At 44.5% G+C, this 26,047-nt stretch overlaps 1 protein-coding gene across 1 annotated transcript in view; it reads right to left on the reverse strand.

Moving 5' to 3' along the window:
* The window catches only part of LOC103247055 (maestro heat-like repeat-containing protein family member 7), a 41,695-nt gene that overhangs the window by 6,210 nt on the left and 9,438 nt on the right, over positions 1-26,047 (reverse strand). The window contains exons 3-12 of the mRNA XM_037984735.2: positions 23,001-23,136; positions 20,171-20,361; positions 17,212-17,349; positions 16,817-16,931; positions 15,696-15,836; positions 11,171-11,335; positions 10,001-10,156; positions 8,409-8,531; positions 2,428-2,527; positions 1,038-1,103 (exon numbers count right to left, since the gene is read on the reverse strand). Of these exons, the coding sequence (XP_037840663.2) occupies positions 1,038-1,103; positions 2,428-2,527; positions 8,409-8,531; positions 10,001-10,156; positions 11,171-11,335; positions 15,696-15,836; positions 16,817-16,931; positions 17,212-17,349; positions 20,171-20,361; positions 23,001-23,136 (1,331 nt within the window). The remainder of the gene's footprint in view (positions 1-1,037; positions 1,104-2,427; positions 2,528-8,408; positions 8,532-10,000; positions 10,157-11,170; positions 11,336-15,695; positions 15,837-16,816; positions 16,932-17,211; positions 17,350-20,170; positions 20,362-23,000; positions 23,137-26,047) is intronic.

Below are 26,047 nucleotides of genomic sequence, written 5' to 3' on the forward strand. Positions count from 1 at the left end.
TGAGCCATTGCACCCAGCCTCCTTTCTTTGCTTCTGGTATCTGTGAGGAAGTGGGAGACCTTAGAGAAAAGTGGCATGATCTTTCTTAAATAAACTTTAGCTCCTAGCCGTTTCACCAGTTATGTTTTTATTTTATAAGTAATGAATTGCTCAGGATTTTGATTAGATTCTGCAAGTAATAATTTTGGATTGTAAGACAGCATCATATGGCATTTTCTAATGGTAGGACTACTTCTTAGTGGGAATAAGGAATGCCTGTTTTGGCTGGGCGCAGTTGCTCATCCCTGTAATCCCCGCACTTTGGGAGGCTGAGGTGGGTGGATCACCTGAGGCCAAGAGTTTGAGACCAGCCTGACCAATATGGTGAAATCCCATCTCTACCAAAAATACAAAAATTAGCAGGGCGTGGTAGCACGTGCCTGTAATCCCAGCTACTCGGGGGGCTGAGGCAGGAGAATCACTTGAACCTGGGAGGTGGAGGTTGCAGTGAGCCGATATCAGGCTACTGCACTCGACTGTGCGACACAGCAAGACTCCGTCTCGAAAGAAAAAAAAAAAAAAAGAATGCCTGTGTCTCAGAACGGGGGATTTGAAAGAAAAACATTAAAGAAAAAAATTAAAGAAAAATGTGACTATAAAACATCTCTATTACCAAGTCCTACCTACGTTACAGGACAACTGCTTATAGAAAATAGTGCTGCAGTCATCTCTGCGGTACTTGTGAGGAATCATCATAATTTCCTAAGATAGTATTTCTAGGTAATGTCTTATTTGCTGACAGACAAGGCTCAGGAACTGTCCCCAAGACTCATCAAAGCTAGTTTCCAGACAAATAGGGTCATGTCCTTTCCTAAAGGGAAACTGGACTGGAATGGGACTGTCATTCAGCTGAAATCACCGATAGCATTCCTGCTACAAAAGCCAGGTTTTCTAGAGCTCAGGGTCTCAGCTCTGCTATAAAGCCTTCCCACAGTGGCTGCCTCAGATACCTTCCAAAATATGGGTACACCCCAAATTCAAGGACTGTTATTACCTACCATCCTCTATCCGGTCAGTACCCATCCTCCTGAGCTCATTGTGATCCACGTACTTCGATAAAAGGCCTAAAGGCAGGATAAAGTCAATGAGTACTGTGATCTGGCTTTTGCTCTGGGAAATGAATATCTAAAAGTTTCTATCATTAAGACATCTAAGCAGCTGGTGGAATCGACCTTCTGATAATTAGGCAGATTCCAAAAACTGGGCTTCCATGTGCCTGGTAGTTACCTATAGGTAGCAGAGCCCCTTTTTCCAAGGTCATCTTCATAAAGAATGGGGATACTTGGCTGTGTGCAGTGACTCACAGCTGGGTACGGTGACTAACGCCTGTAATCCCAGCACTTTGGGAGGCTGAGGCAGGAAGACTGCTTGAGCCCAGGAGTTTAAGACCAGTCTGGGCAATGTAGCAAGACCTTGTCTCTTAAAAAAAAAAAAAAAAAAAAAAAATCAGCTGCGCATGGTGGCACATACCTATAGTTCCAGCTACTCAAGAGGCTGAGGGAGGTAGGATTGCTTGAGCCCAGGATGTTGAGGCTGCAGCGAGCCATGATTGTGCCACTGTGCTTCAACCTGGGCAACAAAGTGAGACCTTGTCTCAAACCACCACCCCTGCCCACACATATAAAACCCCCACACCATACATATATAAAAATGGGGATACTGACTGGGTGTGGTAGCTTACGCTTGTAATTCCAGCACTTTGGGAAGCTGAGGCAGGTGGATCACCTGAGGTCTGGAGTTCGAGACTAGCCTGGCCAACATGGTGAAGTCCCATCTTTACTAAAAACACAAAAATTAGGCCGGACGCAGTGGCTCATGCCTGTAATCCCAGCACTTTGGGAGGCTGAGGCGGGTGGATCACCTGAGGTCAGGAGTTCGAGACCAGCTTGGCCAACATGGTGATACCCCGTCTCTACTAAAAGTTACAAAAATTAGCAGGGTATAGTGGCAGGCAGCTGAATCCCAGCTACTTGGGAGGCAAAGGCAGGAGAATTGTTTGAACCCGGGAGGCAGAGGTTGCAGTGAGCTGAGATCAAGCCATTGCACTCAAACCTGGGGGACAAGAGCGAGACTTTTCTCAAAAATAAAAATAAAAATAAAAATAAAATTAGCCAGGTGTGGTGGCAGGTGCCTGTAATCCCAGCTACTCAGGAGGCTGAGGCAGAAGAATCACATGAATCCGGAAGGTGGAGGTGGCAGTGAACTGAGATCACGCCACTGCACTCCAACCTGGGTGACAGAGTGAGACTCCTCAAAAAAAAAAAAAAAAAAAAAGAAAGAAAGAAAGAAAGGAAGAAGGAAAAGAAAAAAAGAAGGGATGCTTGCCAACACAATTTGGGAAAGTATAGGACAAAAGTGACTATAGGAATGAAAGGGCATTCTTCGTACCTACAAACAAGACTGCTGATCTTCTGACAGGAAGTTTTGGATTCTTGGAGTACATCAGTGTTTGTTCTAGGATGTTAATTTTCCCCTTGCACTTTTTTTCCTAAGTGGGGAAAAAATAAGTATAAAGTAATGAAGCAGCAGCACTCTTTTGATCAGACTTACCATAGTTTCTGGGGTCAGAGACTCTATCAGGAAGAGTATAGTAGTGTTTGAAATAACTACAGTTGTTGAATGAGTATTATACCAGAATAACAAGCCCCTAGACCAAGTTATTCTAAATCCTGTGAATGTCCCTTGCTTGCATCCACTCATGCCATATATTGTGCCTGCAATGTTTCTTTTCTTTTTTTTTTTTTTAAATTTATTTATTATTATTAAACTTCAAGTTGTAGGGTACATGTGCACAACGTGCAGGTTTGCTACATATGTATACTTGTGCCATGTTGGTGTGCTGCACCCATCAACTCGTCATTTACATCAGGTATAACTCCCAATGCAATCCCTCCCCCCTCCCCCCTCCCCATGATAGGCCCCGGTGTGTGATGTTCCCCTTCCCGAGTCCAAGTGATCTCATTGTTCAGTTCCCGCCTATGAGTGAGAACATGCGGTGTTTGGTTTTCTGTTCTTGTGATAGTTTGCTGAGAATGATGGTTTCCAGCTGCATCCATGTCCCTACAAAGGACACAAACTCATCCTTTTTTATGGCTGCATAGTATTCCATGGTGTATATGTGCCACATTTTCTTAATCCAATCTGTCACTGATGGACATTTGGGTTGATTCCAAGTCTTTGCTATTGTGAATAGTGCTGCAATAAACATACGTGTGCATGTGTCTTTATAGCAGCATAATTTATAATCCTTTGGGTATATACCCAGTAATGGGATGGCTGGGTCATATGGTACATCTAGTTCTAGATCCTTGAGGAATTGCCATACTGTTTTCCATAATGGTTGAACTAGTTTACAATCCCACCAACAGTGTAAAAGTGTTCCTATTTCTCCACATCCTCTCCAGCACCTGTTGTTTCCTGACTTTTGAATGATCGCCATTCTAACTGGTGTGAGATGGTATCTCATTGTGGTTTTGATTTTCATTTCTCTGATGGCCAGTGATGATGAGCATTTTTTCATGTGTCTGTTGGCTGTATGAATGTCTTCTTTTGAGAAATGTCTGTTCATATCCTTTGCCCACTTTTTGATGGGGTTGTTTGTTTTTTTCTTGTAAATTTGTTTGAGTTCTTTGTAGGTTCTGGATATTAGCCCTTTGTCAGATGAGTAGATTGCAAAAATTTTCTCCCATTCTGTAGGTTTCCTGTTCACTCTAATGGTAGTTTCTTTTGCTGTGCAGAAGCTCTTTAGTTTAATGAGATCCCATTTGTCAATTTTGGCTTTTGCTGCCGTTGCTTTTGGTGTTTTAGACATGAAGTCTTTGCCCATGCCTATGTCCTGAATGGTACTACCTAGGTTTTCCTCTAGGATTTTTATGGTATTAGGTCTAACATTTAAGTCTCTAATCCATCTTGAATTAATTTTCGTATAAGGAGTAAGGAAAGGATCCAGTTTCAGCTTTCTACTTATGGCTAGCCAATTTTCCCAGCACCATTTATTAAATAGGGAATCCTTTCCCCATTTCTTGTTTCTCTCAGGTTTGTCAAAGATCAGATGGCTGTAGATGTGTGGTATTATTTCTGAGGACTCTGTTCTGTTCCATTGGTCTATATCTCTGTTTTGGTACCAGTACCATGCTGTTTTGGTTACTGTAGCCTTGTAGTATAGTTTGAAGTCAGGTAGCGTGATGCCTCCAGCTTTGTTCTTTTGACTTAGGATTGTCTTGGAGATGCGGGCTCTTTTTTGGTTCCATATGAACTTTAAAGCAGTTTTTTCCAATTCTGTGAAGAAGCTCATTGGTAGCTTGATGGGGATGGCATTGAATCTATAAATTACCTTGGGCAGTATGGCCATTTTCACGATATTGATTCTTCCTATCCATGAGCATGGTATGTTCTTCCATTTGTTTGTGTCCTCTTTGATTTCACTGAGCAGTGGTTTGTAGTTCTCCTTGAAGAGGTCCTTTACATCCCTTGTAAGTTGGATTCCTAGGTATTTTATTCTCTTTGAAGCAATTGTGAATGGAAGTTCATTCCTGATTTGGCTCTCTGTTTGACTGTCACTGGTGTATAAGAATGCTTGTGATTTTTGCACATTAATTTTGTATCCTGAGACTTTGCTGAAGTTGCTGATCAGCTTAAGGAGATTTTGGGCTGAGACAATGGGGTTTTCTAAATATACAATCATGTCGTCTGCAAACAGGGACAATTTGACTTCTTCTTTTCCTAACTGAATCCCCTTGATTTCTTTCTCTTGCCTGATTGCCCTAGCCAGAACTTCCAACACTATGTTGAATAGGAGTGGTGAGAGAGGGCATCCCTGTCTTGTGCCAGTTTTCAAAGGGAATTTTTCCAGTTTTTGCCCATTCAGTATGATATTGGCTGTGGGTTTGTCATAAATAGCTCTTATTATTTTGAGGTACGTTCCATCAATACCGAATTTATTGAGTGTTTTTAGCATGAAGGGCTGTTGAATTTTGTCAAAAGCCTTTTCTGCATCTATTGAGATAATGATGTGGTTCTTGTCTTTGGTTCTGTTTATATGCTGGATTATGTTTATTGATTTGCGAATGTTGAACCAGCCTTGCATCCCAGGGATGAAGCCCACTTGATCATGGTGGATAAGCTTTTTGATGTGCTGCTGAATCCGGTTTGCCAGTATTTTATTGAGGATTTTTGCATCGATGTTCATCAGGGATATTGGTCTAAAATTCTCTTTTTTTGTTGTGTCTCTGCCAGGCTTTGGTATCAGGATGATGTTGGCCTCATAAAATGAGTTAGGGAGGATTCCCTCTTTTTCTATTGATTGGAATAGTTTCAGAAGGAATGGTACCAGCTCCTCCTTGTACCTCTGGTAGAATTCAGCTGTGAATCCATCTGGTCCTGGACTTTTTTTGGTTGGTAGGCTATTAATTATTGCCTCAATTTCAGAGCCTACTATTGGTCTATTCAGGGATTCAACTTCTTCCTGGTTTAGTCTTGCAAGAGTGTAAGTGTCCAGGAAATTATCCATTTCTTCTAGATTTTCCAGTTTATTTGCGTAGAGGTGTTTATAGTATTCTCTGATGGTAGTTTGTATTTCTGTGGGGTCGGTGGTGATATCCCCTTTATCATTTTTAATTACGTCGATTTGATTCTTCTCTCTTTTCTTCTTTATTAGTCTTGCTCGTGGTCTGTCAATTTTGTTGATCTTTTCAAAAAACCAACTCCTGGATTCATTGATTTTTTGGAGGGTTTTTTGTGTCTCTATCTCCTTCAGTTCTGCTCTGATCTTAGTTATTTCTTGCCTTCTGCTAGCTTTCGAATGTGTTTGCTCTTGCTTCTCTAGTTCTTTTAATTGCAATGTTAGAGTGTCAATTTTAGATCTTTCCTGCTTTCTCTTGTGGGCATTTAGTGCTATAAATTTCCCTCTACACACTGCTTTAAATGTGTCCCAGAGATTCTGGTATGTTGTATCTTTGTTCTCATTGGTTTCAAAGAACATCTTTATTTCTGCCTTCATTTCGTTATGTACCCAGTAGTCATTCAGGAGCAGGTTGTTCAGTTTCCATGTAGTTGAGCGGTTTTGATTGAGTTTCTTAGTCCTGAGTTCTAATTTGATTGCACTGTGGTCTGAGAGACAGTTTGTTATAATTTCTGTTCTTGTACATTTGCTGAGGAGTGCTTTACTTCCAATTACGTGGTCAATTTTGGAGTAAGTACGATGTGGTGCTGAGAAGAATGTATATTCTGTTGATTTGGGGTGGAGAGTTCTATAGATGTCTATTAGGTCTGCTTGCTGCAGAGGCCTGCAATGTTTCTAAAGCTATCTTGGCTTCTCTGTATTTAAGTCCTGTTCTTTAAGCTTCACCTTGAGTTCTGCCTCCCTATGAGCTTGTCCCTGACTGCTTGCCTGCCTGACCTAACCCTGCTCTGAGCATTTTGCAGGTATTCCTCTCCTGGCACGCACTTTTTTACATCGAGGTTTTATCTCCCTTGCTAGCTTGCAGGCTCCCTTCAGGAAGTTGTTTTTTTTTTTTTTTTTTCTTCAGAATGAGCCTCGTTCTGTTACCCAAGCTGGAGTGCAGTGGTGCAGTCTTGGCTCACTGCAACCTCCACCTCCCGGGTTCAAGCGATTCTCCTGCCTCAGCCTCCCGAGTAGCTGGGACTATAGGTGCCCGCTCCCAAGCCCAGCTAATTTTCTTTTTTGTACTTTTGGTAGAGACAGGGTTTCACCATATTGGCCAGGCTGGTCTCGAATTCCTGACCTTGTGATCCGCCTGCCTCGGCCTCCCAAAGTGTTGAGATTACAGGCGTGAGCCACTGCACCTGGCCCCCTCAGAAAGTTTTAATCCTCAGGTTCTCTATGGCCTGTCATGGCTTTTGGGTGAATGAAGGCACCTCTCAGTGGATCTTGTATAGGGACGGCACCTCAAGAATAGGAGGGGGAGGCTGGGTGCGGTGGCTCATGCCTGTAATCCCAGCACTTTAGCAGGTAGAGCTGTGTGGATCACCTGAGGTCAAGAGTTCCAGACCAGCCTGGCCAACATGGCAAAACTCCAGCTCTGCTAAAAAAATACAAAACTTAGCCAGACATGGTGGTGTGGGCCTGTAATCCCAGCTACTTGGGAGGCCAAGGCCTGGGCAACTGAGTGAGACTCTGTTTCAAAAAAAAAAAAAAAAAAAAAATAGGAGGGGGAAAATAGGATTTATTTTGATAGAACTTATGGCATAATTAACATGGACAACTTGTAGTTGACAGCACCAAAATTTCCTTCTGTAAATGCTGTTATCAGTGCATCAGCTATAGGTTTGGGTGCAGATCAGACAGATAATCCCTAATGGAATCCCCAACACAAGGGCACTGCAAGCCTGATCAGAGAAAGCTTCTGTGGGTCCTAAAGAGGCGACACATATGGAAGACTCCTGGGAATAGTCAGTCATTCCTAAGGTCTGCTAGGTGGTTCTAGGGTCAGCTTCTAGAAAACCATGGATGGGCTTGTGGAGGCTGCCCGGGCTCAAGCTTGACCCTGAGATCAGCCACAGTAGCTTCTGTGGAGTTCATGAAGAGAAATGACACCATCTGGGTCCTGGCAGAACAAGTGGCATGCTGCCATCATGCTGCATGGCCACACTGCACGGCAGCCCTTGCTTGGGACTCCCTGGACATGCCCTGATGGACAGTAAAACAATCCGTTCTAGTCAAGGAAAGGATTCAAGATAGTTATAAAAGCAATATATAACTCCATTTCAATTCAGTCCGTAAGTAACTTTTTCAGCATCAACCTGACCTTGTAGCCTCTGACCCATATTAGAAGGGCTCCAAAGAGTCCACCAGTCTTTTCGTGACTAAGGGTAGCAATCGAAACTAAATTTGTGACTCAGTTGGGAGGGAACTATAGAAACACAGATCCACAATAAAAAACAGGTCATAGGCTGGGCGCGGTGGCTCACGCATGTAATCCCAGCACTTTGGGAGGCCGAGGGGGGCAGATCACAAGGTCAGGAGATCGAGACCATCCTGGCTAACATAGTGAAACCCCATCTCTACTAAAAATACAAAAAATTAGCTGGGCACAGTGGCGGGTGCCTGTAGTCCCAGATACTAGGGAGGCTGAGGCAGGAGAATGGCATGAACCCGGGCGGTGGAGCTTGCAGTGAGCTGAGATCATGCCACTGCACTTCAGCCTGGGCGACAGAGCGAGACTCCATCTCAAAAAAAAAAAAAAAAAAAAAAAAACAACCAAAAAACTGCTCATAGATATCAACTGCTGATGTGAAAAGAAATGGGAAATATTTATTGTATGCCATATTCTGTCATTAAACGGTGTGTCAGAAGAAAATAGGTCTCTCAGTATGTTAAAGAGTTAACAAAGCCATTATTGCTCACATACAAAGAATCTGCAGATTGTTCCTGCTTCAGTAGGTTTGACGTGCCAGGGATCTTTAGAGTACACTTCTCGGGGCAGCTTCCACTTCAGGAACTGGGCACATACAGTTAGGACTCGCCTGCTCTCCTGTGAAAGAGATGATCATAGATCAGCATTTTCAAACATTTTTATTTTTTTGAGATGGAATCTCGTGCTGTTGCCCAGGCTGGACTGCAGTGGTGCCATCTTGGCTCACTGTAACCTCCATCTCCCAGGCTCAAGTGATTCTCTTCCCTCAGCCTCCTGAGTAGCTGGGATTACAGGTGCCCACCACCACGCCTGGTTAATTTTTGTATTTTTAGTAGAGACAGGGTTTCGTCATGTTGGCCAGGCTGGTCTTGAACTCCTGACCTCGGGTGATCCACCCACCCTGGCCTCCCAAAGTGCTGGGATTACAGGTGTGAATCACCATGCCCAGCCTCATTTTTAAACAGAGGTAATCTTTCTTCAATAAAACTAGTACTAAAGTGCAATATGAAAAGCTGATAAAAGAGAGGAGAAGGGCAGAAAGGAACTAGAATCCTGCCCTCCTCCTCCTCCTCCAACTTCCCCAAATAGTCCTTACATGGAATCTACAAAAACCCTAGGGTTCTGGGGAGGATGTAGAAACCACTGGTGCTGGGCAAAAGTGACAGCTTGCAGATGCAATCCCTAGACCAGAGGTTTGGGCAGGAATTCCCATTACCCTGTGCCCTAGAGATGAAGCGCCCACCTCCACTTAACTGTTCCTGTGCCATTTTTCTGTCACTCTACAAAGGAAGTGCAGCTCCTGACTTCTGTCCTGTGGCATCTCTGGGTTGGAAGGAAGGAATTCCAGAGGACTGATCTCTTCCTGATCCACATCCTTGAGCAAAATTTAGCAAGTGGGTCTCTTTTCTAGTTCGTTGTTCTCAGAATGCCACCCATGCACCATGCAACACCTCAGATGAATCTCCAAGCCAGTATTTTATCTCAGGTCCACTAGATGTTTGGGCCATAAGAATTCCTTTGGCTACTGATGGGCATATAAATCACATCAGCCACTATATTTAGTGATTTATAAATATCTAATAAAAAGTTAAAGACACCTAGATATTCTACTTCTGGGTTTATGCCCTCAAGAAACTCTCATATGCGTGCATGAGGAAATAGGTAAAATAATTGCTGCACTGTAATAATGAAAAATTGAAATGTCAGGCCAGGCACGGTGGCTCATGCTTGTAATCCCAGCACTTTGGGAGGCCAAGGCAGGTGGATCACTTGAGGTCAGGAGTTCGAGACCAGCCTGGCCAACATGGCGAAACCCCATCTCTACTAAAAATACAAAAATTAGCCAGGCATGGTCATGGGCAGCTGTAATCCCAGCTACTTGGGAGGCTGAGGCAGGAGAACTGCTTGAACCCAGGAGGTGGAGGTTGCAGTGAGCTGAGATCACACCGCTGTACTCCAGCCTGGGTGACAGAGACCCTGTCTCAAAAATATTTGTGACATATATATATGAATGCTTATTTTCTTTGCAGAGTTGGCTCTGGATTTGAAGTTATTGAGGGATGAGAGACCCCAACAGTAGGCATTACCTCAGCTACTGCATCATTTTCATCCTGAGAATACAGAAGTAGTGGGACCAAGCTGTCCAGGACTTGTTTCTCTACACTCTTCTTATCTGGGTTTTTTACAGACTTTATGGCGGCTCCAAAGAGAGTCATGGAGAAACGATGAACATCAGGTCTCACCTAGGAAGGGAGTAGACAAAGGGAAGCAACTCACTGAATGTGTGCATGCTTAGCTTATAAGAACTTGGGAGGGGTTGAAAAGCCAGTCCTGATATGACGCTATTTAGCTGTTTGTAGCTGAGGGCAAGAAATAAAATATATGTGCACACAGTGGCTCACGCCTGTAATCCCAGCACTTTGGGAGGCTGAGGCAGGCAGATCACTTGAGGTCAGGAGTTCAAGACCAGCCTGGCCAATATGGGGAAACCCCGTCTCCACTAAAAATACAAAAGCTAGCCGGGCATGGTGATGCATGCCTGTAGTCCCAGCTACTCGGGAGGCTGAGGCAGGAGAATCGCTTGAACCTGGGAGGCGGAGGTTGCAGTGGGCCAAGATCACACCACTGCACTCCAGCCTGGGCAACAGAGCAAGCTTCCATCTCCCTCCCTCTCTCTATATATATGGACACAGTAAGACTTGTTGCTTTAGCACTACTTGTTTTCTCACTCTACAAGTGAGAGACGCACACAGTGTCACCTGTAGTCAGCAAACCTTGTGCCTGGTACAGGCAGGAACCATTCACACAGGCTGTTTTGCGGAAATTTGAAATCCCAGCCTTGGTATGTTTTACTCTTCCAAGGATGCTGGTCACTGTGCTCCATGTATTTCCTCTTGAGAAATATATGGGATTTGGGACAGGGACATAAATATCATCCACCATCTTGACCCAGTTCTGATAGTTCTTGAAGGGAAAGACAACGTTTTCGCCTTCCCCATCACAAAGCAGGGTAGTACCTTAGCAAGTTTCTAGGTTCAGTTTTTTTTTTGTTGTGGTTGTTAAATCTGAAAAACAGTAACATCTGCCCTATCAACATCACAGGTTACCTGGAAGGGTCTTAAGAGAGCAGGTTTGAAATGCTCTGAAAGTAAAAGTCCTATACCAAGTAGAGTGTATTTATTACTATACCAACTTCTGTTTGCTGTTATACCCATTACCCTCCTCCTAGGAAAGTCTCTCCTCTCTGATTATCTTACATCACCAAATAAGGAGAACAGGGTCCTCATCATGGCAGCCAGGGTAGTGAAATCCATTGTTCTAACAAGTTGCAGGAGTATCTGGATGGCTGACAGAACGATCTTCTTATCGGTTTCACGCAAGCTGTCTACGATGTACGGCAACAGGCTCTTGATGTCTTCTCTCTGTGTGGCCAAAGGGAGCACATCAGCTTTTCTCCTGATCGCACGTCACCTGGTACCAAAGGGGGTGCTGCCCATCTTTACTCAGTACCTAGTGCTCACTGATTTTTGTCAGGGCTGGCAGATCCAGAATGGAGAAGAAGGGGATATGATGGCCCTCTCTCAGTACTGGTGGGTCTGATACATAGAGGTGAGGCAGAGCTGCTTTGAGTTGCCTTGAGGGCAAAAGTGGGAGCAGGCAGAGAAGGTCTAGGGCTATGGGATTGGGCTCACTGTAAGGAAGAGCTCTGCTAACAAAGGAAAGTGGAACAGGTAGCTCAGGCCACGGTGAGCTCCCAAACACACAAGGTATCCAAACAAAGGCTCAAAGATCCTGATATGGTTTGGCTCTCTGTCCCCACCTAAATTTCATCTTGAATGAAAATTCCCACATGTAGAGGGAGGGACTTGGTGGGAAGTGATTGGCTCATGAGGGTGGCTTCCCCCAAGCTGTTCTCATGATAGTGAGGGAGGTCTCAGGAGATCTGATGGTTTTAAAGTGGCAGTTTGGCTGGGCGCGGTGGCTCATGCCTGTAATCCCAGCACTTTGGGAGGCCAAGGCAGGTGAATCACTCGAGATCAGGAGTTCGAGACCATTCTGGCAATATGGCGAAACCCCATCTCTACTAAAAATACAAAAATTAGGCCCGGCGCGGTGGCTCACACCTGTAATCCCAGCACTTTGGGAAGCCGAGGCCGGTGAATCACCCGAGGTCAGGAGTTGCCTGACCAACATGGCAAAACCCTGTCTCTACTAAAAATACAAAAATTAGCCAGGCATGGTGGCACATACCTGTAATCCCAGGTACTCAGGAGGCTGAGACAGGAGAATCACTTAAACCCGGCAGACAAAGGTTGCAGTGAGCTGAGATCGCACCATTGCACTCCAGCCTGGGTAACAAGAGCAAAACTCTGTCTCCAAAAAAAAAAAAAAAAAAAAAAAAAAAAGCCTGGCATGGTGGTGCGTGTCTGTGGTCCCAGCTACTCAGGAGGCCGAGGCAGGAGAATTGCTATAGCTTGAACTCGGATGGCAGAGGTTGCAGTGAACCGAGATCACGCCACTGCACTCCACCCTAGGTGACACAGCGAGACTCAGTCTCAAAAAAAATAAAATAAAATAAAATAAAAGTAGCAGTTTCCCCTGCTTTCTGTCTCTCTCCTGCTCTGCCATTGTGAAGATGTATCTGCTTCCCCTTTGCCTTCCGCCATGATTATAAGTTTCCTGAGGCCTCCCTAGCCGTGCGGAATTGTGAGTCTAGTAAACCTCCTTTGTTTATAAATTACCCAGTCTCAGGGAGTATCTTTATAGCAGTGTGAAAACGGATCCCCGGGCAGGAATTCAAGCAGAATTTGACTGAGGACTTAAGGGTTCTTCTTATTCTGAAAAGGGATTCTGCTCTTCTGAAACTACTGAAAGGAAGCAGTCTCAGGGTTGTAAAGTTTAAACATACACATGAAAAAGTAAGTAGAATATAAACACAACTTAGGAAGTCAATTTTTTAAAAAAAGAAAAAGTAAGTAGAATAAAGCAATAGATATTAATGTACCCAATCAACCAGAATTAACGTACATTGACATTTGTCCTTTTTGCAAAAACATTGACATTTGTTCCTTTTTCACTGTGTTGGCCAGGTTGGTCTCAAACTCCTGACATCAGATGATCTGCTCGCCTCGGCCTCCCGAAGTACTGGGATTACAGGCACGAGCCACTGCACTTGGCCCCAAATATTTTAAAATAAAATATTTAGTGAAGTGGCTCGTGCCTGTAATCCCAGCTATTCTGGAGGCTGAGGTAAGAGGACTGCTTAAGGCCAGGAGTTCAAGGCTGCAGTGAGCCATGATCATGTCACCGTACTCTAGCCTGGGCAACAGAGCAGGACCCTGTCTCTAAAAAAAAAAAAAAAAAAGGAAAAATAGGCCGGGCGCGGTGGCTCATGCCTGTAATCCCACAGCACTTTGGGAGGCTGAGACGGGCGGATCATGAGGTTGAGACCATCCTGACTAACACATGAAACCCCATCTCTAGTAAAAATACAAAAATTTAGCCAGGCGTGGTGGCAGGTGCACGTCGTCCCAGCTACTTGGGAGGCTGAGGCAAGAGAATGGCATGAACCTGAGAGGCAGAGCCTTGCAGTGAGCCGAGATCGCGCCACTGTACTCCAGCCTGGGCGACAGAGCCAGACTCCATCTCAAAATAAAATAAAATAAAATAAAATAAAATAAAATAAAATAAAATAAAAATAAATAAATAAATAAAATAGAACTCCAGGTCACCTGTGGTGGCTCACGCCTGTAATCCCAGCACTTTGGAAGGGTGAGGCAGGCGGATCGCTTGAGGTCAGGAATTCGAGACCAGCCCGGCCAACATGGTGAAACCCTGTCCCTACTAAAACATACAAAAATTAGCCAGGCGTAATGGCAGACGCCTGTAGTCCCAGGTACTTGGAAAGCTGGGACTTGGAGACTTGGAGAATCGCTTGAACCCAGGAGGCAGAGGTTGCGGTGAGCCAAGATTATGCCAATGCACTCTAGCCTGGGTGACAAAGAGAGTCCCTGTCTCGAAAAAAAAAAGAAAGAAAGAAAGAAAGAAAGAAAGAAAGAAAGAAAGAAAGAAAAAGAAAAAAAAAAAAGAAAAGAAAAGAAAAAGAAATAGAACTCCAGTGACAAAACTGAAGCTTCAGAAATTCCTCATGTCTTCTAGCTTAGGCTTAGTTTTCTCATCAGGCCTATGGAAGATGAGCTTTCTTCCAACATGAATGTCAGGGATCTTTTTTTTAAATGACAAGCATCTTGGGAGCACATCAATGGTCTTTTCAATCTACTCCATGGGGCAACATGGTATAAGGCATAAAACAATACCTAAATGCTGTCCAGGTTGTGATAATGAGTATACCTCCCATGCATATTGCAGCTATCAACTATTATGAATATATATGATTTGGATTTTTTATTTATTTCATCTAATTCCATTAACTTTTTTTTTTCTTTTTTTTTGTGGGACAGAGTTTCGCTCTTGTTGCCCAGGCTGGAGTGCAATGGTGCAATCTCTGTTCACTGCAACCTCCGCTTCCCAGGTTCAAACGATTCTCCTGCCTCAGCCTTCCGAGTAGCTGGGATTATAGGCATGCGCCACCATGCCTGGCTAATTTTTGTATTTTTAGCAGAGATGGGGTTTCTCCATGTTGGTTAGGCTGGTCTTGAACTCTTGCCCTCAGGTGATTCACCCACCTCGGCTCCCAAAGTGTTGGGATTATAGGATTATAGGCGTGAGCCACTGCGTCTGGCCTTCTTTTTTTTTTTTTCTGAGATGGAGTCTTGCTGTGGAACAAGACTGGAGTGCAGTGGTGCCATCTCGGCTCACTGCAACCTCCACCTCCTGGGTTCACACGATTCTCCTGCCTCAGTCTACTGAGCAGCTGGAATTACAGGCGTGCGCCACCATGCCCGGCTAATTTTTGTATTTTTAGTAGAGATGGGGTTTCACCATGTTGGCTGGGCTAGTCTCAAACTCCTCACCACGTGATCCACCTGCCGCGGCTTCCCAAAGTGCTGTGATTACAGGCGTGAGCCATCGTGCCCGGCCAATTTCATTAATTTTTAAATAGACGCTACTTGCCTATTTCTTAGGCATACAATTTTAAATGATACAAAAGGACGTGCAGGCAAAAAGACCCTCTCCCACCTACTCCTGTCCCCAGGCTACCCAACTGTCCTCAGCTGTTTTCAGTTTCTTAGGTACTGTTTTGGGTGATTTATTTGTATCTTAGGAATCAGTGGTCTAGGCCAGGAGCTGTGGCTCACACCTGTAATCCCAATATTTTGGGAGGCCGAGGTAGGCAGATCACTTGAGCCCAGGAGTTTGAGAGTAGCCCTGGCAACACGGTGAAACTCTGTCTCTATCAAAATTTTAAAAATCAGCTGGGCATAGTGGCATGCGCCTGTGGTCCTTGCTACTCAGGAGGCTGAGGCAGGAGGATCACTTGAGCCCAGGAGGTTGAAGCTGTAGTGTGCAGAGATGGTGTCACTGAACTCCAGCCTGCACAACAAAGCAAGACCCTGTCTCAAAAAAAGAAAAAAAAAAAAAAGAAGAAAACAAAGAAGAAAGAGGGAAAGAGAGAATGAGAGAAAGAAAGAAAGAGAGAAAAGAAAGAAAAGAAAGAGAAGGAAAGGAAGAAAGGAAGGAAAGAAAGAAAAAGAAAGCAAAGAAAGAAAGGAAGGAAGAAAAAGAGAGAAAGAGAAAGAAAGCAAGAAAGCAAGCAAGAAAGAAAGAAAAGAAAAGAAAAGAAGAAAAGAAAAGAATCCATGGTCTGGGGGCCCCTCCTACCATCTCCTGGTGTCCAAGAAGATTATACAGTCCCCTCAGGCCGAGAATTCTGAAGAGATGATTTCCATCTTGTAGCCAGTCTTTACAGCGGGCAACAGAGTATATGCTGGGCAGTCTCTTGGCCACTGGACTCCGGAGAAGCTGAAAGAACCCAGAGATCAACCAAAAAAATTATCTTTCTTTCATGTGGGGAACTACCTTCCCACCAATGCTAAAGTATATATTTTCCTTTTAAATCTCTACAATACAGAACATACAGGATATTTATTTACCCTATAGGTACACAAGGAATACTGAATTATGCATGTGTGGAAAGAAGAATTTCGAGAGGCTTGAATCTGAAAATTCTTTCTTTTTTGTAGTTTTTTGTTTTGTTTTTCTGAGATGGAGTCTCACTCTGTTGCCCAGGCTGGAGTGCAGTGGTGTGATCTTGGCTTACTGCAACCTCTGCCTCCTGGGTTCAAGTGATTCTCGTGCCTCAGCCTCCCGAGTAGCTGAGATTACAGGAGCCTGTCATCAAGCCCAGCTAATTATTTTGTATTTTTAGTACAGGGTGTCACCATGTTGGCCAGGTTAGTTTTGAACTCCTGAACTCAGGTGATCTGCCTGCTTCAGCCTCCCAAAGTGCTGGGATTACAGGCATGAGCCACCGCGCCCAGCCTTGAATCTGAAAATTATTTCTTTTTTTTTCTTTTTTTTTTTTTTTTTGAGACGGAGTCCCGCTCTGTCGCCCAGGCTGGAGTGCAGTGGCCGGATCTCAGCTCACTGCAAGCTCCGCCTCCCAGGTTTACGCCATTCTCCTGCCTCAGCCTCCCAAGTAGCTGGCACTACAGGCGCCGCCACCTCGCCCGGCTAGTTTTTTTGTATTTTTTAGTAGAGACGGGGTTTCACCGTGCTAGCCAGGATGGTCTCGATCTCCTGACCTTGTGATCCGCCCGTCTCGGCCTCCCAAAGTGCTGGGATTACAGGCTTGAGCCACCGCGCCCGGCCGAATCTGAAAATTATTTCTATCTTACTCTTGAAACAGAACCCAACATGCCACTAACTCGAAGTAGCCTAGGAAGGCAGGGATTGCTGCTTCGTAAGCTTCCTGAATCCAGCTTCTAAAGAATGAGTCTTACCTCCACAAAAAAGCCTGCAGATGTGAGTTTATGTTTATCATTCCCTCGGTTAAGAAAAGGCACTAATAAGTACATGACCTTCTGTGCAAGGAGCCGATTTCTTTCCAGCAATGCGCTGCAAAACACAACACCAACAGAATGACTCTCAGATATGCTCCCATCCGGAGGGCATTGCCTCAGGGCTGGGGACCCTCTGGAAGTTCTTGCCCAACTACAGGACAGTATATGGTAGGGCCAGGACCTCTGAAAAATTTGCCTAGCATTATGGATATTTGCTCACCCTCTTATAAGGAGGTTATTCAACCTTAGTTGCTGTGATAACTAGAAGGGAAATAAATACCCAAAACAATGCTGATTTAGAACAGGTGGGTGTATGCATGACAAGGAAGCCTCACTTGGCAAGCAGAAATACTCCCTGAAGATGGCCATCTTTTCCTCCCAGGAGAGCCCATCCTTTATTCTTTTCCATGATGTTGAATTCCTGCAAGCAGCATGTTCTGAGGAGGAGAGTCTTTGTAGCCTGCATGGCAAAGCTAAATCAAACAAAAACACTGTGGGTGATTTGAGTAGGTCCCTCCAACTGCCCAGCACACAATCACCCCATTCTCACAGAGGAGGGCCATGCATTGACAACTGCTGGACTGTAATTCTCTCCTTCCCAGACTGCCCAAAAGACTCTTCTCTTTTTTCTTTTACTTTCTTCTTCTTCTTCTTTTTTTTTTTTTTGTTTTGAGACGGAGGCTTGCTCTCTTGCCCAGGCAGGAGTGCAGTGGTGAGATCGTGGCTGGCTGCAACCTCTGCCTCCCTGGTTCAAGCAATTCTCCTGCCTCAGCGTCCTGAGTAGCTGGGATTATAGGCGCGCGCCACCACACCCAGCTAATTTTTGTATTTTTAGTAGAGAAGGGGTTTCACCATGTTGGTCAGGCTGGTCTCAAACTCCTGACCTCAGATGATATGCCCGTCTCGGCCTCCCAAAGTGTTGGAATTACAGGCATGAGCCACCACGCCCGGCCTACTTTCAAGACTAGTCAAGTGCAGTAGGGAGACCAAAAGAGTCTTAATGTTCTAATAACTTGTAAGGCCCTTTACACAAGATCTCAGCATAAAGAAATCTAACTAGGTCTCATTTCCCCAGGAGTTTAGAAGGAAATCTATGATAAAAGAAATGATCTGGGATGCTAAACAGACACACACTGCTTTTTTTTTTTAAGTTTTACTGAGATACAATTTATCCCACACAATTTATCTCCACTATTTTTATTATTTATTTATTTATTGAGACAGGGTCTTGTTCTGTCACCCAAACTGGAGGGCAAGGGTGCCATCGTGGCTCACTGCAGCCTTGAGCTCCTGCGCTCAAGTGATCCTCCTGCCTCAGCATCCAGAGTAGCTGTAATTACAGGCACGTGCCATCTGGCCCCGATAATTTAAGAAAAAACATTGTTTTGAGACAGGGTCTGGTTCTGTCGCCTAGGTTGGAGTGCAGTGGCGTGATTTCTGCTCACTGCAGTCTCAATCTCCTAGGCTCAAGCAATCTTCCCACCTCAGCCTCCCGAGTAGTTGGGACCACAAGTGTGTGCCAACATGCTTGGCTAATTTTTGTAGAGACAGGGTTTCACCACGTTGCCCAGGCTGGTCCTGAACTCCTGAGCTCAAGTAGTCCTCCTGTCTCAGACTCCCAAAGTGTTGGAATTACACATGTGGGCCACTGCACCCAGCCTAAAAATTTTTTGTAGAGACAGGGTCTTGCCCTGTTGCCTAGGCTGTTCTTAAACTCCTAGCTTCAAATGATCCTCCTGCCTTGGCCTCCCAAAGTGCTGGGATTACAGGAATGAGCCATTGTGCCTGGCCATCCACTGTCTTTAAAAGCTACTTACTGAACTGTTATCCCATACCTAGCATCAGAGAATCTTAAAGCTGGAAGGAGCCTGAGCAACACAGTGAGACCCCTTCTCTACAAAAAATAAAAATAATTAGCTGGGCATGGTGGCAGGCAACTGTGGTTCAGCTACGCAGGAGGCTGAGGTGGGAGGATCACGTGAACCCAGGATGTTGAGGCTGCAGTGAGCCATGATCATGCCACTGCACTCCAACCTGGGTGACAGACAGAGACCCTGTCTCAAAAAATAAAACAAAATAATAAATAAAGCTGGAAGGGTCCTTCAAGATCACCTTGCCTGACCTTTTCATTTATAGATAAGGAAACGGAGGCACAAAACAATAGATTTGCTCAGGGTATAGAACTAGTTGAATGGATGAATGAGAACTGCACTAGAACTCAGGTCTACTGACTTAGTCTGGTGTTCTTAAATATGTCACATTATAGTACTTTCTCTGAAAGAAATCCATGTACCATAGCAACACTAAAAAACTTCTTTATCATTATTATTATTTTTTTAGACAGAATCTCGCTCTGTTGCCCAGGCTGGAGTACAATGGTGTGATCTCAGCTCACTGCAATCTCTGTCTCCCTGGTTCAAGTGATTCTCCTGCCTCAGCTTCCTGAGTAGCTGGGATTACAGGAATGTGCCACTACGCTCAGCTAAGTTTTGTATTTTTAGTAGAGACAGGGTTTCACCATGTTGGCCAGGCTGGTCTCAAACTCTTGACCTCAGGTGATCCACCTGCCTCAGCCTCCCAAAGTGCTGGGATTACAGGCGTGAGCCACCACACCCGACCAACAACACTAAGAAATTTCTACTGAGACTCTAATGGAACTTAAAAATCTCTCTCCGGCTGGGCACAGTGGCTCACGCCTATAATCCCAGCACTTTGGGAGGCCAAGACGGGTGGATCACGAGGTCAGGAGATTGAGACCATTCTGGCTAACAAGGTGAAACCCCGTCTCTACTAAAACTACAAAAAATTAGCCGGGCGTGGTGGCAGGCGCCTGTAGTCCCAGCGACTCAGGAGGCTGAGGCAGGAGAATGGTGTGAACCCCGGAGGCGGAGCTTGCAGTGAGCTGAGATCATGCCACTGCACTCCAGCCTGGGCGACTGAGCAAGACTCCATCTCCACAAAAAAAAAAAAAAAATCACTGCATGGTGGATCAGTTTTGGAGGTAGGTTTAGGCTGTTTTGTTTCCATCTCTACTTGATTTGTTAGGAAAGGGTTAACAAAATACCACATTTGGCTAACCCAGATAGCCAAATTTACCTTGTTACTAATAAAACCAAAGATAACCAATGAAAGCTCAGAATGATTCCTGGGCATTTCATCTTGATGGCTCATGAGGATTAAAGGTTGTAAGCTCCCCTCCAGTTAGAACTACATCTTGGCTATCCCTGTGTTCACCACAGTGCCCAGTGCTTAGTATGTGTTACTTAATGTCAATGAAATAATGATGGGCAGTACCACAAAGGGGTGACCTCTGGAGACACTTCCTGTTCTGTATACAGGCCACTTGGGATGTCGACATCAGACATGGTGAGGCCGATGCTATGATGAATCTGGATGAGCAGTGTCATGAGAAGCTGAGGAAAGAGTCGGAATGTAGCTGCTCGAAGTCTGTTTCCCAAAAACATCTCATAAAGGGCATCTGTTGCCTATGGTGGAAAAGACAGAGAGGAACTAAGCACCTGCCATTTTGAAATACAGAAGTCATGAAGTCATGAAGGAAATTATTAACATATTTGACTACATACAAATACAAAGCCAGGGCAACATTTACCATAAAGTTAGATGACAACAGGCCAGGTGCAGTGGCTCATGCCTGTAATCCCAGCACTGTGGGAGGCCAAGGTGGGTGGATCACCTTAGGTCAGGAGTTTGAGACCAGCTTGGTCAACATAGTGAAGCCCCATCTCTAAAAATACAGAAAAATTAGCCAGGTGTGGTGGCTCATGCCTGTAATCCCAGCTACTCTGGAGGCAGAGGCAGGAGAATCGCTTAAACCTGAGAGGTGGAGGTTGCAGTGAGCCAAGATTGTGCACTCCAGTTTGGGTGACAGAGTGAGACCCCGTCTCAAAAAAAAGAAAAAGAGTTAGATGACAACAACCTGGAGAAGTATTTGTATCAATATATTATTCTTACTATATAAAATGCTCTTACATAGCAGTGAAAAAAAGTGAAGGCTTATTGGTCAAAGGGTAGGCCACATACCAGTAGCACTGTCATCACCTGGGAGCTGGTTAAAAAGGGAGCATCTCAAGCCCCATCCCAGACCTTCCACATCAGAACCTGCATTTTAATAATATCCCCAAGTGATTGCGGTTTGTGTGCATATTAAATCTGAGAAGGACTGGTGTACAGGAAATGAACAAACAAGTCATAAAAGAAATATAAATGGCCAATTAAAAACATATACAAGGCTGGGTGTGGTGGCTCACGTCTGTAATCTCAGCATTTTGGGAGGCTGAGGCGGGAGGATTGTTTGAGCCCAGGAGTTCGAGACCAGATAGGGCAACATGGGAAATCCCTGTCTCTACCAAAAAATACAAAAATTAACCAGGCATGGTGACACTCTCTTGTATTCCCAGCTACTCAGGGAGGCTGATGTGGGAGGATCGCTTGAACCCAGGAAGAACAGGTTGCAGTGAGCTGAGATCATGCCACTGCAGTCCAGCCTGGGCAACAAAGTGAGACCCTGTCTCAAAAAGAAGAATAACAATAATGGAGAGCACAGAAAGCTGAACCATAAACTGGTCGGGGAGAAAATAAAGTAAAAAGTAAATGTTGATAGTGGAGCAGGCTGTGTGTGTGTGTGGAGGCAGAAGGTTTATGGGAACGCCGTACTGTCTGCTCAGTTTTTCTGTGAATTTAAAACTGCTCTAAAAAATAAAGTATTTAAAAGGAAAAAATGTATACCAAATAGATACACCAAAAGTTTATATATGTATAAAGACTTCTGGAAAGTTCATTTTTAGGGAGATTGTTACAGATATGAGCTAAGAAAGGTTTTTACACTTTTTAAAAAAAGGATTGTTTAAAAAAAATCCAAAGAATATGTGACAGAGACTATATGGGGCCTGCAAAGCTTAAAATACTTACCATCTGGTCTTTTACAGAAAGCTGGCCAACCTCTGCTCAGGGAGATCTGCACTTTCTTTCTTTCTTTTTTTTTTTTTTTTTTGAGACAGAGTCTCGCTCTGTCACCCAGGCTGGAGTACAGTGGCATGATCTCGGCTCACTGCAACCTCTGCCTCCCGGGCTCAAGTAATTCTCCTGCCTTAATCTCCTGAGTAGCTGGGATTACAGGTGGCCGCCACCATGCCTGGCTAATTTTTGTATTTTAAGTAGTGATGGGGTTGCATCATGTTGGGGTCAGGTTGGTCTCAAACTCCTGACCTCAAGTGATCGGCCCGCCTTGGCCTCCCAAAGTGCTGGAATTACAGGTGAGAGTCACTGTGCCTGGTGTTTTTTTTTTTTTTTTTTTTTTTTTGAGACGGTGTCTCACTCTGTTGCCCAGGCTGGAGTGTGGTAGCATGCAATCTTGGCTCACTGCAACCTCTGCCTCCCAGGTTCAAGCAATTTTCCTGCCTCAGCCTCTTGAATAGCTGGGATTACAGGTGAGCACCACTATACCCGGCTAATTTTTTTATTTTAGTAGAGATGGGGTTTCACCATATTGGCCAGGCTGGTCTTGAACTCCTGACCTCAGGTGATCTACCTGCCTTGGTCTCCCAAAGTGTTGGGATTATAGGCATGAGCCACTGCATCTGGTCTGCACTTTGTTTTCTACAGTTCTACAATATTTGAAGTTTTTTTTCCCACAAGTTTGCATTGTTCTTTAACTATGATGATACATATTTTTTAGAATATGAGGGAAGGAATGTTTTAAACATATTAAACCAGGGAGTTTCCAAGGGAGAGATGACAGTCATGGGTTCTTAATTTCTGTTTCTGGTTGGGTCAACAAAGCCCCTTCCTCATCCCTCTTTTCTGCTTATCACTAGAGACAGAAATTAAACACCATGGCTTCAGGCTGTCAAAAGCCTAAAACAAAACCAAACAGAACAACAAAAACAAAAAAAGGCAGGTTGGACAAGTTTGTATTAAAGCATTCTGACTCCTTCACTTTCCCCAGCTCCCTCCATGTCAATCTCTTGGCAGAAACACTGTAGACTTATAAATGAATGACAGATGCAGGCTTTGAGAGGGACCAAAAGGAACACTCTCCACTGGGGTGTGGGGTCAGTCATCCTGGGAGGGGCTGACATTAGAGGGGCAGAGCTCAAGGGCTTACAGCCACAGCCACATATGCCATCTTCTCCTGCGTGGGCTCATTATGGCATTTCTGCAGCTTCCTCAGGAGCCTCCACAGAATCCAGGTCGTGCTAGGAAGCTCCACCGCCAGCATTCTCCACACCTCAGCCAGGTGCCTGGAAATCCCAAAGAGCAAGAGGGTTCAGGAGAAAGGCTGATTCCATGCAATCTACAAGAGGTTCTCCTCTCTACTCAGTTCTTCAGGGTGTCAAAAGACTGATTTTGATTTCATAACAGTAACTCCCCAGGTTTTTTTGATTCCTTCTTGTGAGACTCTGTCCCCTACCAAAAAAAAAACAAAAACAAACAAACAAACAAACAAAAAAAGTGGTTGTATCCATTATTTGCCAACAAGCAGAGTAGGATTCCTATTGCTCCGTATTTTCTTTTATTTACTTATTTTTTTTTAAAATTTTATTATTCTTATTATGTGTCACTCAGGCTGGAGTCAGTGGCACAATCTCATCTCACTGCAACCTCTGTTTCCTGGGTTCAGTCAATTTCCTTGCTTCAGTCTCCCGAGTAGCTGGGATTACAGGTGCCTGCCACCAGCCCGGCTAATTTTTGTATTTTTAGTAGAGCTAAGGTGCCGCCATGTTGGCCAGGCTGGTCTCGAACTCCTGACCTCAAGTGATCTGCCCACCCTGGCCTCCCAAAGTGCTGGGATTACAGGCTGAGCCACTGCACCCAGCCAATTTTTTAAATTTTACTTTAAGTTCCGGGATACATGTGCAGAATGTGCAGGTTTGTTACATAGGTATCCATGTGCCACGGTGGTTTGCTACACCCATCAACCCATCATCTAGGTGTTAAGCCCACACGCATTAGGTATTTGTCCTGATGGTCTCCCTCCCCTTGCCCCCCACCCCCAAAACCCCCAAGTTTTATCAAATCGAGTTCCCATCGCCTCAGCATGGACTTCAAGGCCATTCATAACCTGGTCCTGACTTAACTTTTCAGCCCCACCACTTCCCCATCACACACTCTGTGCTCAAACCATCCAGACCATTCACCTTTACCTAATAAAACTCAAACTTTGAAAACCCTATAACTTTGCTTATGTAACTATCTTTTTTTTTTTTTTTTTTAAAGACAGGGTCTCACTCTGTCACCTGGGCTGGAGTGCAGTGGTGCCATACACAGTTCACTGCAGCCTTGAACTCCTGGGCTCAAGCAATCCTCCTGCCTCAGCCACCCGAATAGCTGGGACCACAAGCATGTGCCACCATACCTGGCTAATTTTTAAATTTGTTTTTGCAGAGACAGGGTCTCACCATGTTGCCCAGGCTGGTCTTCAACTCCTGGGCTCAAGCGATCCACCCGCCTCGGCCTCCCAAAGTGCTGGGATTATAGGCATGAGCCACCGTACCCGACCCTTATGTCACTTTCTTAAACTGGAAGACTCTTTCCAAAACTCTTCTCTGCCCATCAAAACCCTTCAAGGTCCAGCTCCAGCATCACGTCTCCTAGGAATCCTTGTTTGCTTCTTCACCATGTCTTTCATAAGAGTTCTCATAGCACTTAAAAAATTTCTTTTTCTTAGAGGTCGCTTCAATCTTATGTGTGCTATCATCAGTTCTTTATGTGTGTATCTGTTCCCTCTGAAGGAAAGGATTCTTTCTGGCTCTTCTTCTAGGAATTCCTCAGGGACTTGCACAATGCCAGGTTCATAGAAGGCATTATAGACACATGTATTCAATCTCGTCTGTAGTCCTCAAATTTTGGCTAAAGTTAATCTTTGAAATAAAGCTTCGATCCTGCTTAGAAGAGATCGCTTCTAAAGAAAAATAATATGTAATAACTTCTCTGTCATTGATTCAAATGTAGGACCTGAGTGTTACGTAAACATTGTGGAAGAACATACTTACAGTGGGAAGAAAATTGGGAGTTACTCATGCTTTTAATTCATTCTTGTATTTTCAGAATCTACTTAGGCATCTTTGTACGCTAGAGTAAGTTTTTAAAGTGTGAACTTCCAGGCCAGATGTGGTGGCCTATAATCCTGTAATCCCAGCACTTTGGGAGGCTGAGAAGGGAGGATTGCTTGAGCCCAGGAGTTCAAGAGCAGCCTGGGAAACATGGCGAAACCCTGTCTCTACAAAAAAAGTAAAATTAGCCAGGTGTGGTGGTGTGTGCCTGCAGTCCCAGCTACTCAGGAGGCTGAGGTGGGAGGATCATTTGAACCCAGGAGGCAGAGACTGAGGTGAGACAAAATCATACCACTGCACTCCAGCCTGGGTGGCAGGGTGAGACTCAGGGGGAAAAAAAAGAAAAGAAAAGAAAAAGAAAGAAAAAAAAGTATGGTCTTCCAACTGTGAGAATCATCCTAAAACTTGAGAGGCTTAAAGACTATCCCAACATTTCACTCCTCACCTCAGTGATTCTAATTTGTTAATAAAGCAAAGTAAGAAGGTCCCAAAGAACTCCTAAAGAAAAGGCCAGAAAGGCAATATAGGATGCTGAAAAAGCTCACAGCTGCAGAATGATGAGATGGCAGAACAGGAACATTGATCTGGGATGACATAAAGAAATTCCCACGTTTACTTACCCTTGGTTATTTTCTCTGAATTCCTGAGGGAGTAAACGAAGTGCTTTGAGAAGCTGTTTACTGTGAGAGAAGTGGTGCAAAATGCTTTTGGTTTGCCGCACATTTTAAGTGTGCTGAAAATGCATCTGAATTTAGAAAGCGCACAGCCTTTAAGCCAATGGTTCACGAATTTCAATGCGAGAAACACCTGGAGAGTTTGTTTAAAATAAGGAAAAAATCTTCCCACCTCCAGTGATTCCGATTCTGTAGTTGTGACATGGGTTTTGTTTGCCCATCATCCCTCTGGGAAACTACCTTTTCAAGATCCTTAATAATAATCCTATTTGGTTTGTGTAGTTTGGTGGGAGCTGACTCCAAGCCAGGTTAACCAGAGTCCTGCCCGGGACATCTGTCAGAACTAAAAAGGAAATGACACCCCCTTTCCGCTGCAGTTTTGAGCTGATGGTAACCATTTTTGCCACCTTTAGTGCAAGTCCATC

Source organism: Chlorocebus sabaeus, chromosome 2 (genome assembly GCF_047675955.1).
Source record: "Chlorocebus sabaeus isolate Y175 chromosome 2, mChlSab1.0.hap1, whole genome shotgun sequence".
Taxonomy (NCBI): domain Eukaryota; kingdom Metazoa; phylum Chordata; class Mammalia; order Primates; family Cercopithecidae; genus Chlorocebus; species Chlorocebus sabaeus.